This window comes from Sesamum indicum, linkage group LG7 (genome assembly GCF_026168435.1).
Source record: "Sesamum indicum cultivar Baizhima isolate 11 linkage group LG7, ASM2616843v1, whole genome shotgun sequence".
NCBI classification, from domain to species: Eukaryota; Viridiplantae; Streptophyta; class Magnoliopsida; order Lamiales; family Pedaliaceae; genus Sesamum; species Sesamum indicum.
Window position 1 is genome coordinate 5,839,009 of NC_142663.1, and position 16,923 is coordinate 5,855,931.

Consider the following 16,923-nt stretch of genomic DNA (forward strand, 5'->3'; position numbering starts at 1 on the left):
TAAATATTATTTAAAATTACACCAAAATAAATAAATTTATTCCTTCAATAGAAGGAGCACGTGCACGTGCGTTCCACGTGCTCCTTCCTTTGATAATTAACGAAAATGAGTAGTGGGTTGTAAATTACAAATTTTTTGAATTTGTGGGATTAAATATATTGAATTGTAAAATAATGGGATCAAATTTGCAAATAAAAAAATTATAAAATGTAAATTGCAATTTTTCCTAATTGTGTGTGTGTGTGTGTATATATAATTTAATGGAATGCAATAGTTATTGGAGATTATGAATTTACAATGATTGAAAAAATGAATTAATTTTGAATATAAATACATATATATTTTAAGAGTATTTTTAATTTATTTATATTTTGTTAACAAAGATAATTATTTTAGAATATTTTTTCTTAATAAATAGTATAGACCAAGAGTTATATATTATAGATAATTCCAAAGAAAATGTATCGGAAGAAGAATTCATCAACACACACTAATATTCAACATCATCTTTAATGACTTTTTCATGTGCATAAGACGCCTATAAATATCCTAATAAACAAAGTATTTTCCAAAAAAATAAGATTTTGAGATCATACATATTTTTATATATAGGGTAAATTATATTTTTGGTCCCTATACTTAGGTTCAAAATTGATTTTGACCCTTAAACATTTTGAAGTGCGATTTTGATTTATTCTGCTCTTCCTATTTTTCGCCCTTATACACCGGTAACACTGCCCTTTCACCGGCGCACCACCATCGTTCGAAAAGCCCACCCACACCCATCGCCGTCCGCTCCACTGTCGGTGAAGTCTCCCCCTCCCGTTTCTTTTTGCCGTTGTCCCCCTTTGTCCACTCCAAATTCAAACAACATAGCTGTGTTCACCTGTTCCATTAGTTTTAGTTTCATTTTTAATGGTTAGAGCAAAATCTTAACATTTTAAAAAAATTAACAATTAAAATCAACTCTGACCCTAAACATAGGGACCAAAAGGATAATTTACTCAATTTATATACTACAATTGAAAACAAAATGCAATGTAGTTTTACGTACAAAGATGTTTACATAGTCAAACATATGAATCATATGGAATGACTCAACCATGTCATTATTTAGTCATTGTCTTAATAGAAAATAAAAATAGTACTAAAACAGGGCGATTACATCACTCATGACATTATCCCAAAGTCCACTAACTATTTAAAAAGCATATTTGATGTCTCAATTATTGCCACCTTTGCAATATTGCAAGAAGGAGAATGCTTCCTTAGTGTTCCCCTTAAGAATAACAACAAAGCTAAGTTTGCTTATGCATAGACACGTGTTGTCAACACATATTTTAATTGACCAAGTTGAGATCCGATAATTATAAAATTATGAGTTTAAATTTTATCAACGTGTGAGATATTATTTTATTTTAATAATAGTTGTCCTTCTATTTTAATTATAGTTGTTGATAGATGTAATTATCTGATATTGATGACCAGTATATAATTGTTATAATTGTCAGTAGTTGTTAAATATAGATATTTGATATCGATGATTGTAATTGATTTATCCAAAATATAATAATTTATCACTTCCACTTTAAAATAATATGAGAATACGCTATTTTTTGAATTAGAACGCGTATCGGATAGCGAAAAAGTAAAAAAAAAGTAGTAAAATTGAAGTTCTAAAACCGTGCAATTATATCGATATGGTTTTCGTCTGATTAAGAGAGTGTTTGGGTGAGTTCGCAAATTTTTCTTAAAATATATTATAAAATCTTCGACGGTTTATATTTTAATAAAAAAATTAATTTTGATTCATTATATTAAGTAATATAAACTTATCATTACTAACATCTTTAAGTACAACACAAAGGTATGTTTGCTCCAATGCACAGACAGGCGTGGTCAAAGTATAGCTCAATTGACAAAATTGAGACCCCATGACTATATAAGTATGAATTCGAGTTTCACCAACGTGTGGAATGTTATTTTACTTTACTAGTCGTTGTTATTCTATTTTAATAGTAGTTATTGACTAGATATAGTTATCTAATATTAATAATTAATATATATTTATTATAATTGTTAGATTTAAATATTGATTGTAATTATTATAATTTGTTAAAATATTTTATGAAATCTTTGAGGGTTTATATTTCTTTTAATTTTTAATTAATTATATTGATTAATATAAATTTATTATTACTAACATCTTAAAATTATATTTATGGTTTTATTTTATCTTTGAGAGTTTTAGTTGAATCGATGTATTATTTAAAAATAAATAAAAAAGATAAATACTATTTTTTGGTGTCGAGATTTGGGTGACTGGTATATTAGATTTCGGGATAATCTTATTGTTTATTTTATTACAGGTAAATTATGTCTAAATTTCCAATTAATAAATACCCCAGTCTTAATTTTATAAAATTACAAATGTATTCCTAATTTTATAGTTGTAATTATAATTACATCTCATTTAGGGATAAATATTTATAGATATATCCTCCAACTTAAATTACATCAACACTCCCTAGAGTTGCATTTATAATTTTCGAAAAAGCAGTGAGTATTTGTGTAGTTAAATCTAAACTCAGCAGTTGTTAAGATAATTTATACTGATAAGGCTCTTGATATCTTTTTTGTTTCTTGACTAACCGTTATGGCACGTCGTTCCTGTGTGCATATCTATACTAATAAAGAGATAAGACCCTATAAAATATATTATACAAAAGAATAAAATATATAAACGAATATATCACATTTAAAAATAAATAAACAAAAAAATTTAGTTTAGGATATTATCTACACAAAAATTTGATGTCGCAGTGCCATAAACTGTCGTTTGTGAGTGAAAAATATCGTCAATTTTTTATATTTGTGTAGATATATAGATAGAAAGAAAAATTTAATTAGGGATGGTTGAAAAATACATAAAAAATATTTTTAATAAATTTAAAAATTAGTGTCGTAGTGTAAATTTTCGTTATTTGAGAGTAGAAATGAGATTTTTTTTAATTGGTATATAGATAGATAAGATTCCAGTTCTGGCGCATATATACTAGTTAGATTAAAGATAAAGACTCGAATATCATTCTCCAAATTTGATTCCTTGCATGCACCAATATATTAGTTTGAGGGGCAAAATCGAGATCTCATAATTATAAATTATAAATTTCTTATTTTTATTATTATGCTAATATTTGTATGTTTTAATAGTAACTGTTAATTTACCAGAACGTGTTATGAATATGGATAATTGAATTTTAAATTATTAATAATTAAAATTTATAATGTAGGAAATTGTATTTGTGTTTTTAGGTAAATGCCCCTGAATATACAGACCATTATTAAATTATTTGTTTTTTATTACATTTTATTTTGAACAAAAACTGATGAATTTATTTTTTTTTCACTAAAATCTAGAAGCATTTGAAAAAAAATTACTATTGGCTACAATTTTAATAGCTATGGATTAAAAATCTTGATAAATAAATTTTTATTGACTATGATTAAATAAAATCGTTGCAGAAATACAGATTTTCCATCAAAAAAAATTTATTCACCATGGTAAAAATATTGGCAAAATTACATAAAACTTGTCCTGTGTTTTAAAAACTCAACACCCCCTCCCCTCTGTGTTTTAATAATTCAGCTCACTCTTTCTTTTTTTGACTGACTTATGACGGTATTAAATTTTAATATCGTCTGACCATTGTACCTTTACATTGGCTAATAGTTGAAAATTATAAAAAAAATAAATTATTATACCCTTAATACCCTACCCATCCCCACCCCTGCCCCGGCCATCCCCGATTTGGCTACGTCGGCCAACAAAAAGAGAGACAGCGATGGGACTAGAAAAAAAAAAAAAAGGTGACTGCCGTGGCGATGCCGCCGCCCACCATTAGTTTTTTCTTAATTTTTTAATTAATTATAGCTAATCTTGATTAACTTAATTATTAGATATAATTAGTTTAATTTTTTTAAATTAACTTAATTATATTTAGTTTTAATTTTTTTCGATTTACTTAGTTATTATATATTTAATTATTATTTTGTTTGATATATGTATATTATTTTTTTCTTTTAAATATATACAACACTAATTGAAATATAAATCTCATTTATAAAAAAATATAATAATTAATAAAAAATTTAACCTAAATAATAATTTAAATTTAGTATATTATTTAAAATAAGCCCCTTATAAATATTTAACCTAAATTTGAAAATTAAAATTTAGTAAATTATGTTTTATAATGTAATTTTTTTTATATTTTTAAAAAAACTTTGAAATAAAAATAATGAATATAAATATTATAAAAAATATAATTTTATCTTTTTGGTATTTTTAAAAAATTGAAATAAAAAATAATAATGCATAATTTTTATAATGTAATAAATTTAAATATAATTTATTTAATATTTTAGTGATAATGGCAAAAACAAGCACACAAAACAAGTCAAAAAAGCCTTAGTCTCTTATATAAAAATGTAATTTTAGTCCAAAATGACCTAAAATATTACCAAAATGGCATAAACCAACAACCAAGCACACCACCCGTGCGTCCATGCCACATTCCATCAATTGTTAATATAATGAGCCTTTTTTTGTTGGGATTTTAAAAATAGGAGGAGTTTTTTTTACTAATTTAACAAAACATGGGGGTTAAAATGTTAATATCTGTATGTATAACAAAAAAAATAATTTAATGATTAAAAGATACTTAGTTATTATAATTAATTAATGAATAATTTATAACTACTAAATTAACATTACATTATTTTTTTTAAAAAAATCAATTAATTCAATATAAAAATCAAACCGAACCAAAATAAAATTGATTTTTATTGGATCAAATCGAATATTCAGTTAACCAAACTTCCGATTCAATTGGAATCTTTTAACACATTCAGTAGATTTCTTCTAAATAAAAGTTGAAGGGATAACCTTTAACTTTATTTTGAGTAATAATTACAATCATATCATAATCCGAATCATCGACAATTATAACAATTAGGTCCCATTTACTTTTAGTTATAGAGTTGGATAAATCGTCTAATACATCCTTGTAAGGTATTTATCTTGTACTATAGGGACCTAATTTTTTCCCCAAACTCCGCATAAATCATTATTTCTCTTGAATAACTTAGCCCAAGCAGTCTAAGTAATACGTGAATTTTTTTATTCTGTCATTCAAATAACTAATATCACAAAATATATAAAGGCTTAATATACTAATTATGAATATCAAATATGTATATCTGATTGATAATTTTTCTTAAAGTAAAATAACAATTTATAAATTGGTGAGATTCGATCTCATGACCTGTAACTTGAAAAATTATTAGCTAATTGTATAATAAAGCAGAGTTATACAACTGAGATAAATGGGCTTCATCAGATAAGGCCCAATATGAAACATTTATGGGATAATGGGCCCAAATGTCTTGCAATCCACCAAAGACTTCTGATCTCCACCTCGGCAGAAGAACAGAGTATCCGGACACCTGTACAGGCAATTATCCACCAAGCTAACATTCGCGGACCCGGGCTTCAGGCACATTAACTGGCCCGGAATCGGCCCAAACAAGTAGTTCCCACCCAGCAGCAGCCGCTGAAACGGCGCCGTACCTGGCCGAGGAACCACTGCCTTCATTGCGTACTGAAACGGTATCATCCCAGTAAACTTATTGTGCTCCAACGATAGAGCAGACAGCTCGGCATCCAAGCCATGAAAGCCGGCAACAAGCCATGCAGCTCATTGTAACTCAAATCCACGGCCACAAGCCCGCTCGTCAAGCCCATGTTGCTCGCCGGCGCTTGCAAGAACCTGAAATTGTTGTGCGAGATTGTGAGTTGCTGAAGAGAAGGGTGATCGAACAGCAAAGAGGGTATCGTCCCAGTTAACTCGTTGTAACTCAGGTCCAATACTTGCAGACATCTCAACTCGGCGATGTTAACGTTTAAATCGCCGGATAATGAGTTGTTTCTGTACGAGATTTCGATTACGGAAAGCGGCAAGATCTCGACAGCTTCGCCGGAAATAAGGTTATCGCTCAAATCCAAGTAGTTAAGGTTTCTGAGTTGACTGAGATCGGGTAACTCGCCGCAGAGATTGTTTTGTTGAAGCTCGAGTCTTTTCAAGCTTACAAGAAGGTTGAAACTCGCCGGGATTGAACCGGTGAGCCGGTTGTTATCGAGGTAGAGTTCTTGGAGGCGTGTGAGCTCGCCGAGGGACAACGGGATTGAACCGGTGAAGGAGTTCTTGGAGAGGCTGAGCCGGTGGAGGAGGGTGAGGTTTGACAAGGAAACCGGGATTGAGCCGGAGAGGGAATTGTAGGAGAGGTCCAGCGTTTGGAGATAAGGCAAGTTGAAGGAAACGTGGGAGAGCGAACCGGGGTATCCGGCCTGGTCGAGGGTGATTTCTGTGACGCGGTGTAAAGCGGAGACAATGAGGTCGCCAGCGGAAGCCGCACCTGAACCGATCGGTGAAGATGTTGTCGCATGGGTCGACGGAGAAGTCCCATGAGCTGAGGCAGGATCCGGGTGATATGGAATTCGGGTCAAACCCGGTTTTGAGTTGTTCGAGGGCCCGAATATCATCTGGGTGGGTCTTGGAGTTCACCATTGAAAATTTGGTGGAGATGAAAATAAGGAGAAAAGGCAGAGAGTTGTTCAACAGATTCATTTCTTGGTTTTGCAGTTGTGTTTGGGAGAGCACTTGGAATTTTTTAGCATAAAAAAGAAGTAGATTAATTGAGTTTGGGAGTATTAATTATATTTAATTCACTTAGCTTAACATTAATATATATATATCGAAATTAAATAGTTGGAAAAGAATCAATTATTCTAAATTTCTGTATCTTTTATTTCATTTAATATACGTACATAAGGAATATAAAATTTTTGTTTTATCTTTGTACACATAAATGTGTATGTTAATTAGAATGAAAAACGTATATAATAAAATTTGAAATAAAAAATTCAATAAAGGCCCAAATAAAATTTTAAAAAAAAAATGTTAGCATATAAAGTTGTATGATATTAGTGGTTGATTTTCCCAAATATTTCTTTCATTTGTTTTTCTTACCTACACATCATTGGAAATTTCAACCCACACTTTATTCATTTAAGGTTACATTGCAAGAAAATATAAGGCTTCAAACAAATTAATGGAAAATTTTAAGTTATTAATCCTAATTAATTAATTAAAAAAATTTGTGGTTTTAGATAAAATCAAAATATCTATCATAGTTAATTACTGTCCACTATAGCATTTTACATTTGAAAGTAACAAATAATTGACAAAATTATACTTTTAGTTTCGGTTCAACGCATTTAATTTTCTACTTTATAATACTTTCAAAATGGTTTTAAAATTGAAAATAATTAATACATTTAATTTCATAAATTACGTAAAATAGAGGACTAAATATCTCGAACCCCTTAATCTACAAAACCAAAAGCGTAATTTTGCCGAAATAATTATAACAAAATGTATAGAATTTTATGTAAATTACCTATAGGCTATAGTTAATATTGTAGAATATCATTATTTTACTTACATCAGTTAACAACACTCGGCTCCAATATAATATTCGCATATATAAAATCAAAAAGAAAAAGTGCTATGGTGTTGGGCACACACATTTGCGGTTTTCTATGTATATTTTATAAGCCAAATATTTTAATTATGAGCTTAAATATAAAACACGCTTATTTTATATTTTTTATATAATTTAATTTTATGAGAAAGTAAGAATATAAATTTTAAAAATTATTATATATATAGCAATATTAGCATCGTATCGTGTCTTACTTTTTAAAATTTTTCGAGTCATTATATCCATATCATGTTGTGTTGTGTATGTATCTATGCATCATAGATGATAGCACCTCAGGCGTTTTGAAAAACAAATTTGTGACACTCAAGACCTCGCTCAATTGAACGAGGTCATATGCCTACCTCTAGGGTGTAGCCCCTTGTTCGGGGAGTTGAAAATGCCAACTTGTCCTACATTGGCTACAAATATGAACCTTGTGGTACTTAAAAACTCTAAGAGCCTCATCTTTATTAAAAATGAAAATCGTTACATATGCACACTAAAGATCATTTTTTTAGAGTACTTATTCTCTTTACTTGAATAGAATTGCTTATTAAAACTAAAACATAAATCCTCTCTAATGTAGCATATGCACTACTTGAAATAACATATCTAAAATTCTAACATCAAACTTCCAGCAATACTACTATTGATACGCTTCCACAATAATTATACACGATGAATTTAAGTAATTTATAATTTGAAAACTTCTTTTTCTTAACGAGATTCCTTTTCCAAAAGAAATACATGAGACTCCAACCAAAAAAGAAAATAACTAGGTGATGGAGGAGAAAACAAATCGCGTCATAAATGAAAAGACTGTCCCGTCCCAACAAGGAAAAGAAGATAATGCCTCCAAAGGAAAAACTGAAGTCAAACATGCCAAAGCCATTGTAATCCAGCAAATTACGAAAACACTCTTAGTAAAGAAATCTTGACCATGTAAAAGGGGTAGGTAAAGGACGAAACAGTATTTGTGTTCACCTACCTAAATAAGCATAAACTAGGAGTAGTATAAATACCTCACTTCATTTTAGAAGGAGGGGATTTTTTGTGAGAGCTCTAGTGTGAAGTGTGTTGAAATTGCATCTCAATAATAAAAATCTAGTCGATCTCGTTTTTTGACAACATTACTAGAGTTTTGATGCAATACCATTTTTGTCTGAATACAATTATATGCTCGTTCCAAGCTCTTGATTTGGGGCGCTAATTATGTTACCACACATCTATATTCATTGTATGAGAAAATTTTGGGTCACTTGTAGATTTTAATGACTCATTTTCTTAACGAGTTTCTTGGATGTGTGTTGAATAAAATCTTTATTGAAAATGAAGTGTATTTAGAGAATTCGCTTGGCTTTATCATTTTGCCAAAGCAATATTATGATGAATACGTGTGTGCAAGGGGTCAAGTCAGACGGCTCTATAAGATAAACATGACTAATACTATAAAATGTTTTGATCCACACGCTTTCTTATGTAATCTTGATCAGATCGTTGTGGATAAGGATATTCAAAGGTTAATTGAATCATACCTTTTCAACACTATTGTTGATGAAAACGGAAAAGATCTCACTGATGAATTAGCCTTGGGAGTTCCCCCCGTTGGGTTCATGGGAAAATTGAAAGTTGTCATAAAATGGGTACCTCGATTTACTATTTGTACCTGTTATTATTTTTTTTTAATATTTTATACTAATTATAATTAAGAATTGTAATTATTATGAATTCGTAGTTATTATTAATTAATTCAATTTGAAAATTCTTATTAGAGATATAAGTATCTATATATCTAAGTGAGTATATAGAATAAGTCCAAGGAATGTAGAACTAAATAAATGGACTTATTCATCTTTCTACATGAAAGATACGTATGATAATCAACTTTATTATTTTTCTTTGTTCGCAGATCGCGAAATGGCGATCTGTTGACTGCCACTCCTTGGACGAAAGGAGGCCACTCATTTTGTTCAGCGTCTGCTGCAGCCCAAATGGCATCCTGCGAGACTCTTCTTCGTCTAGTCCCTCAAAAACAAATCCATAAAACTCGATCAAAATATAAAAAAATATGTATTTGTAGTGTAGGACAGTAATATGATATACATGCCGATTTTCGTTAAACATATTCAATTGCTAAATTACAAACAACTGTAAGTTGCTTTTTTAGGTGACAGCTCATTGACTTTGATATAAATATTTTTATAGACAATTTGAGGCGAAGACGTCTAAATCCTCTTCGAGCAACAATGAATGAAGTCGGCTTCGCGTCCAGGTGCTATACTTACAAACCCCCGCCGACCAATTCACAACGTTTGACTTTTTGTTCTTCAGAATCCAACGGCCAAAACTCTAAATCAGATTTCAATACGCGCAGATGCCCAAGAACATTCCAGAAATATCAAAACATCCCACTATACATCACCACAAACCCTTCGTATGCTGGCATATTCGTAATTACGACAAGAAAGCGACACATTTCGGTAAATCAGCTACCGCCTCGTGGCCTACAAAATGCCCCCTTCAAGCTGTTTTATACTTGCGGCAAACGCACAGCTTTTGGCTCCACAAGGCATAGATACATATATATTGTGAATTCAGATATTTGGGGTGAAGAAATGGCTTCCGAGGAGGGACAAGTGATCGGCTGCCACACCGTCGATGAGTGGAAGCAGCTTTTCCAGAAGGGCGTCGACTCTAAGAAACTGGTGCGTAGTTATCTCTCTGTTTCTGGTTGGAGTACTTTTCTAGCATGAGTAATTGGTTTGCTGTCGATTTATTTTGGTTTTGAAATTGTGGATTTTCTATAATGTAGTCTGTTGTAATTTTATGCTTTAGGGCTTTGAGCGGCTTGTTGTTTATTGCTTTTCGTTGAGTTGTTTTAGAAGAATGGATGGAGTTTTTCAATTGTTATTGAAGTGTGGAATTGCGTGAATTTGGACCTTCTGGAAGTGCAATTGGGGGGTAATTAAGGGATGTTTGAGCTTTGATTAACTGTTTAGAGCTATGATCATATCCTAAGAGGCCCAAAGTTAGCTCCATGGGGCAAGGATGTGCTGTCTCTGTGTTCTTGCTAGTTGTCTTCCTAAGGTGTAAGGAGGTTTTCTGTGGAATGTATGATAGTACCCCGAGGCTTTATTTCTCAGTTATACCAAACCACTGTCTCATTTTCACCATTGATTGATAATAAAGAAAGCTTGCTCTTATGTCGAATAGAGTAATGGAAAGTGTAGCGCCGTTTGCAAAAGATGAGCAATCTGTTCATCAACAGTCATTCCAATTGATCTGAAGAAATTGACAATTCTTCTGATGGGGTATTCTAGCAATCTCTAATTGTAATCTATGGCCATGCTCGTGGTTTATGGCCAAGAAGCAGTTAAAAGCTATTGTCTATGGGAAAAATAAAGAATTCTGTGATTTATGTTGTTAATTGTTCACTTGTTAAAAGTTGCCTTTGGTTTTATGTATCTTATGCAAAAACTTTTCGTCAGGTGGTGGTAGATTTCACAGCGTCATGGTGCGGCCCTTGCCGCTTTATCGCTCCAATTTTGGCTGAGATTGCCAAGAGGACTCCCCATGTTATGTTCCTGAAGGTTGATGTCAAATTCTCTATCAACAACAGATGAATACACAAGCAAAGCCATTTTCTGAAGAATATGTGTATTCACAAAAATCTGTTTTTTTAGAAGGAATGGAGTAGCTGGGTTTAAATAACAGAGAAGAAACAGAGAAAATATCCTAACAAACTAACAGCAATGCCATGTGAGCAGCTAACTAAAAGACAAAATTGTAAAACAAAATGAGCTAAGTAAAATGGTGTAAAAGTGGAAATAAAAAAACACGACTACATTAGAGAGAAGAGAAGCAACACATGAATCAGCAATTCTCCTCTGTAGATTGACAATCTTAACAGCCCCCCTCAAGTTGGACTTGAAGAGAAGTCAACCAAGCCCAACTTGGAGAGATGAACAGTGAGAGCAGGGCGAGCTAAAACTTTGGTGAAGCAATCAGCGAGTTGTAGCTTGCTTGGAACATGGGAAGGAAGAACGAACCCATCTTTGTACTTGTCACGAACTAAGTGACAATCGATCTCCAAGTGCTTCGTGCGTTCGTGAAATACGGGGTTGGCGACAATGTGGACAGCGGCTTGGTTGTCGCAATAGAGAGGAATCGGAGTCTGAATTGGAACCTGAAAATCCTTAAGAAGATATGAAATCCACTGTAATTCGCAGACGGTCGCAGCAAGACTCCTATATTCAGCTTCTGCTGTGGAGCGGGAGACGGTAGGTTGCTTTTTAGTCTTCCACGAAATCAAGGCCGAACCCAAAAATATACAATAACCTGTGAGCGAACGTCGACTATCAGGGCAGCTAGCCCAATCAGCATCGCAATATCCAGTCAAAGAAAAGGAATTATGGGCAGGAAAAAAGAGACCTTTTGTAGAAGTCCCCTTGAGATATTTAACCAAGTGTAGAGCAGCAGCAAGATGTTCCTTGCAAGGACGATGAACAAACTGGCTCAGTTGCTGCGCCCCGTAAGAAACATCCGGGCGAGTAAATCCCAGGTATAAGAGCCTTCCAATTAAACGTCGATATGATTCTGGATCCTCCAAAACAGTTCCACAAGAACTTAATTTCAAACCTAAAGGCAGCGGAGTGTGCACAGGATTGGCGTTGTCAAGGCCAGAATCATGGATGATATCTTTGATGTACTTCTGCTGAGTGACTGAAGTACCTTCGGAAGAACGAGCAATTTCTAGACCGAGGAAGTATTTGGCATGCCCCAAATCCTTGATAGTGAAAAGACCATGCAAATAATCCTTTACAGGTTGAATGAGAGCTTCTGCAGAACTGGAGATTAGTACATCATCAACATAAACAAGGAGAAAAATCACCTCAGATTCAATAGACTTTGAAAATAAGCAGTGATCATTATGTGACTGCACAAAGCCGTAAGCAAGCAACTTGGTGGTGAATTCATGGTTCCATTGGCGAGAAGCCTGCTTTAGTCCGTACAACGAACGTTTGAGTTTGCATACTTGGCCTTGAGGTACGGAATAACCATCAGGAGGAAGCATGTAAATATCCTCATTCAAATATCCGTGCAGAAAAGCATTGTTAATATCGATTTGATGTAATGCCCATCCAAAACTAGAAGCAATAGCCAAGAAAAGACGTACGGTGACGGCTTTAGCCACAGGAGAAAAACTTTCAAGATAATCAATACCTTCGATTTGGTTATACCCCTTTGCAACAAGTCGTGCTTTGTACTTATCCACCGAACCATCGGGTTTTAGCTTCACCTTGTATACCCACTTGCATCCTATTGCCCGTTTGTCAGAGGGAAGAGTAGTGACTTCCCAGGTATCATTTTCCTCCAAAGCAGTAATTTCCGCATCCATCGCTTGTTGCCATTCAAGAATGTCCTTGGCTTGTGCATATGTCCTTGGTTCCTGCACTATAGACAAAGCAGCCAAGAAACTCAAATGTGATGATGCAACAGAAAATGAAGGGGTTTGGCAATCTATGTAGGAATGGCAAACAAAATCCTTCAACCAACTTGGTTTATGAGAAGGCCTTGTTGATCTACGAGGTAAGGATGGGGGGGAGACAGCGAGACTAGGATGTGTATCAGCTGTAGAATTATCAGATGCAGAGGATGGAAAAGAAGTGGACAAGTTTTCAGAAGTAGTAGATGAGATTGCAGTAGATAAAGGTGCAGAGTTGATGGGTTCACAGTCAACATTTATAGGTAAAGGAACAGGGCAATGCTCACTTTCTATTGTACAATTCTTATAGGGAAACACATTTTCATGAAAAATAACATCTCTCGAAATGAGAACAGACCTTTGCTCAATGTCATATAGTTTATATGCCTTTTGACCGTGGACATAACCTATAAACACACACCTAGTAGCTCTAGGTTCAAATTTTGATTTGTGTGGCTGCACATTTGCTGCATAGCACAGGCAGCCGAAAGTTTTAAGAGGCTGATATGAAGGACTTGTTTTATACAAGAGTTCATAGGGTGATTTCCAATTGAGAGTTGGGGAAGGCAAACGATTAATGATAAAGGTGGCAGCGAGAATGGACTCTGCCCAGAAATGTTTTGGAAGATGAGATTCAAACATCAAAGCTCTAGCGACTTGGAGTAAGTGTTTGTGCTTTCGTTCTACGACCCCATTCTGTTGCGGTGTATAGACACATGATTTTTGGTGTATGATACCATGATTTTTTATTAGCTCTTGACAAGAGGATGCAAGAAATTCTGGACCATTATCAGTCCTTAGACTTCTAACTTGTAATCCGAATTGAGTTTGGACTTGCTTGATGAATGATGACAAGAGAGATGTTGTTTGAGATTTGTATCGCATAAGGTATGTCCAAGTGGCTCTAGAATAGTCATCAACAAGTGTGAGAACATAATGACATCCTCCAATGGAGGGTTGTTTGTAGGGACCCCATATATCAACGTGAACTAATTCAAAAAGAATTGAAGATGTGGATGTACTTGAGGGAAATGGTGTTCTAGCTTGCTTAGCAAGTGGACAGACATGACAGACAGGTGGTTCAATGCTTTTATTTAGATTCAAGCTAGAAATATGACTGAGTACATTAGCAGAGGGATGTCCAAGCCTCTTGTGCCACAATTCATATGCATCATGTACATGGGAAAGGAGCAACGATTCAGATACAGAGTTCGAATAAGATGCCTTGTTCATAGGTGAAAAAGAAAGTGTGTCCAGATAGTAAAGTTTTCCTATTTGCTTGCCTATAGCTAAGACTTTCTCAGTCCTCCGGTCCTGCAGCAAGCAAAGATTATTAGAGAAAGAAAAACGAATAGGTAAGGCTTGGCAGAGTTGAGAGACAGATAGCAGATTATGTTGAAAACTAGGAATGTGAAGAACATGTTCAAGGATGATATTGTGTGACAGTTTTACAGTTCCTGTATGTGTAGCATCAGTGGTATTTCCATCAGGCAAAGAGATGATAGGAGTAGGGTGAATGGGAGCTAAGGAATCAAGTAATGTAGCATCACCACACATGTGTCTCGTAGCTCCAGTATCTATAATCCATGAACCTGAAACATGCTTATTAGAAGTTGTATTTGAAGCCATACCTGCAGCCTCATCAAACTGTGCATAATGCACTTTCACAGGATCACTTGCAGCTTTGTTCTGAACCAGTTTAAGCGCTTCTATGAAATCTGAAATGAGTGAGGTGTTTTTCATACCTGCAGCTTTTTCAATAGCTACATATGCTTTCCCTTCATTACTGCCCTTTTTTCTTTTGTCAGACAATTCTCTATACCATTCAGGAATGCCGTGGATCTTGAAACATGTGTCCTTGTCATGTCCCATCTTGCCACAACTCTCACAGGTTAAATGTCTCTTATCAGTAACTTTCTTCTTCCCAAAGGTTTTATAAACATAGCTGCGATCATGTTCCACATTTCTCACATACATTGCTGTATTAACCCCTGTGTCCATAGACTCTAAGTGTATCTGTCTCTGCCTTTCGACTCGCATAACCATGGAGTATGCTTTATCTACATGAGGCAAAGGTTCCATCACCAATATTTGACTGCGCACTCCATCAAAGGAGTCATTTAACCCCATAAGAAATTGGATTAAATGACCTGCCTCAGTCTGCACTATGTTTCTATCGTTGCTACCACACATACATAGTCCACAAGTGCATGAAGTAGTAGGTATTAGACAGCGTATTTCATCCCATAGTTGTTTCAGTTTAGTGTAATATGTCGCCACACTCATATTTCCTTGTGTCATGGAATTGATTTCTCTCTGTATTTGATACAACAATGGACCGTTAGACTCACCGTATCGTGCTTCGAGCTCCAGCCATAAAGCTCTTGCTGAAGACGTATATAGGTAGGCATTGACTATCTCCTTAGATATAGTGTTTAGTATCCAGGTTAGAACCATGTAATCTGTTGTCCTCCATTGCCGCATCTCCTCAGTACCCTCTCGTGGTTGCACACAGGTTCCATCGATAAAGCTCAACTTGTCTCTGCCGCCTAACGCTATGCGTATCGCTCTGCTCCAGGCTAGCCAGTTGTTCCCATTCAGAGGCGCAGAGATGATAGGCAAAGGAGAGTACTCCAAATGAAGCAGCTTCGCATGGTTCTGTTCACCTCCAGATCTCATGTCTGCTGGTGTTGATTCTACCGTTCCTCCTCGTAAATCAGCCATCATCTATTTTAGGTTTGTATAATGTTTTTCACCAATAGAGATATACAGAGACCATCAGCACGATGGCTCTGATACCATGTCAAATTCTCTATCAACAACAGATGAATACACAAGCAAAGCCATTTTCTGAAGAATATGTGTATTCACAAAAATCTGTTTTTTTAGAAGGAATGGAGTAGCTGGGTTTAAATAACAGAGAAGAAACAGAGAAAATATCCTAACAAACTAACAGCAATGCCATGTGAGCAGCTAACTAAAAGACAAAATTGTAAAACAAAATGAGCTAAGTAAAATGGTGTAAAAGCGGAAATAAAAAAACACGACTACATTAGAGAGAAGAGAAGCAACACATGAATCAGCAATTCTCCTCTGTAGATTGACAATCTTAACAGTTGATGTAGACGAACTCAAGGTATCTATCTACCTCTGCATTAATTTATATTGTTGGGCGGCCCGTCCGACTTTGTTCCTTATTCTATCAAAACTTTGTGGGGAGGTTTTGAGATTGCTGAGTTGAATATACAAACAATGCACTGATTTCATATCATTTTGCTGCAGTCTGTTGCCCAGGAATACGAAGTTGAGTCTATGCCAACCTTTTTGTTCCTCAAAGAAGGGAAGGTGGTGGACAAGATTGTGGGTGCAAGAAAGGAAGCATTACAGGAGAAAATTGCCGAACATGGTGCCCTTGCTGTTGCTGCTTGAGGTTGCTGAAGGCACAGTTATGTATTCTATTAGTGCTTGTAGTAACAACATTAAGCTTTCTTTCTCTAATTAAGCTTTGTGTCAGGATGTATGCTTACTTTTATATGGATTGTCGTTCTTAATGTAATGAAGAATTTCAAGTATTTTCGACTGCTGCGAAGATTTACTTGAAATGTGTTTTATTCTATGTCAGTCTTATTACTGTGGTAGCTGCTGCAGCCTGTAACATTTTACCTTAATTTTTTTGTATATGCAGTCCCTTTCACAATGTTTCCTTCTATTATTTTGTAAATGAAAAATTTTAATTGGTTTATACGAATGAGGTGCATTGTTCTTATTGTTAATTACATTTAGATCTTGAAATTATATTTTTTCTCAAAAAAGTTTTAAAATTATATTCACAC

At 34.2% G+C, this 16,923-nt stretch overlaps 1 protein-coding gene and 1 pseudogene across 1 annotated transcript; one reads left to right on the top strand and one right to left on the bottom strand.

The window, feature by feature from the left end:
• Positions 1 to 5,335: 5,335 nt before the first annotated feature.
• Positions 5,336 to 6,741, bottom strand: LOC105166280 (uncharacterized; annotated as a pseudogene).
• Positions 6,742 to 10,123: 3,382 nt separating this feature from the next.
• Positions 10,124 to 16,728, top strand: LOC105166083 (thioredoxin H-type). Its single transcript, XM_011085306.3, has 4 exons — positions 10,124 to 10,310; positions 11,094 to 11,195; positions 16,206 to 16,226; positions 16,373 to 16,728. The coding sequence occupies exons 1-4, from the start codon at positions 10,221 to 10,223 to the stop codon at positions 16,517 to 16,519; spliced, it is 360 nt and encodes a 119-aa protein (XP_011083608.1). The 5' UTR covers positions 10,124 to 10,220; the 3' UTR covers positions 16,520 to 16,728.
• Positions 16,729 to 16,923: the final 195 nt, after the last annotated feature.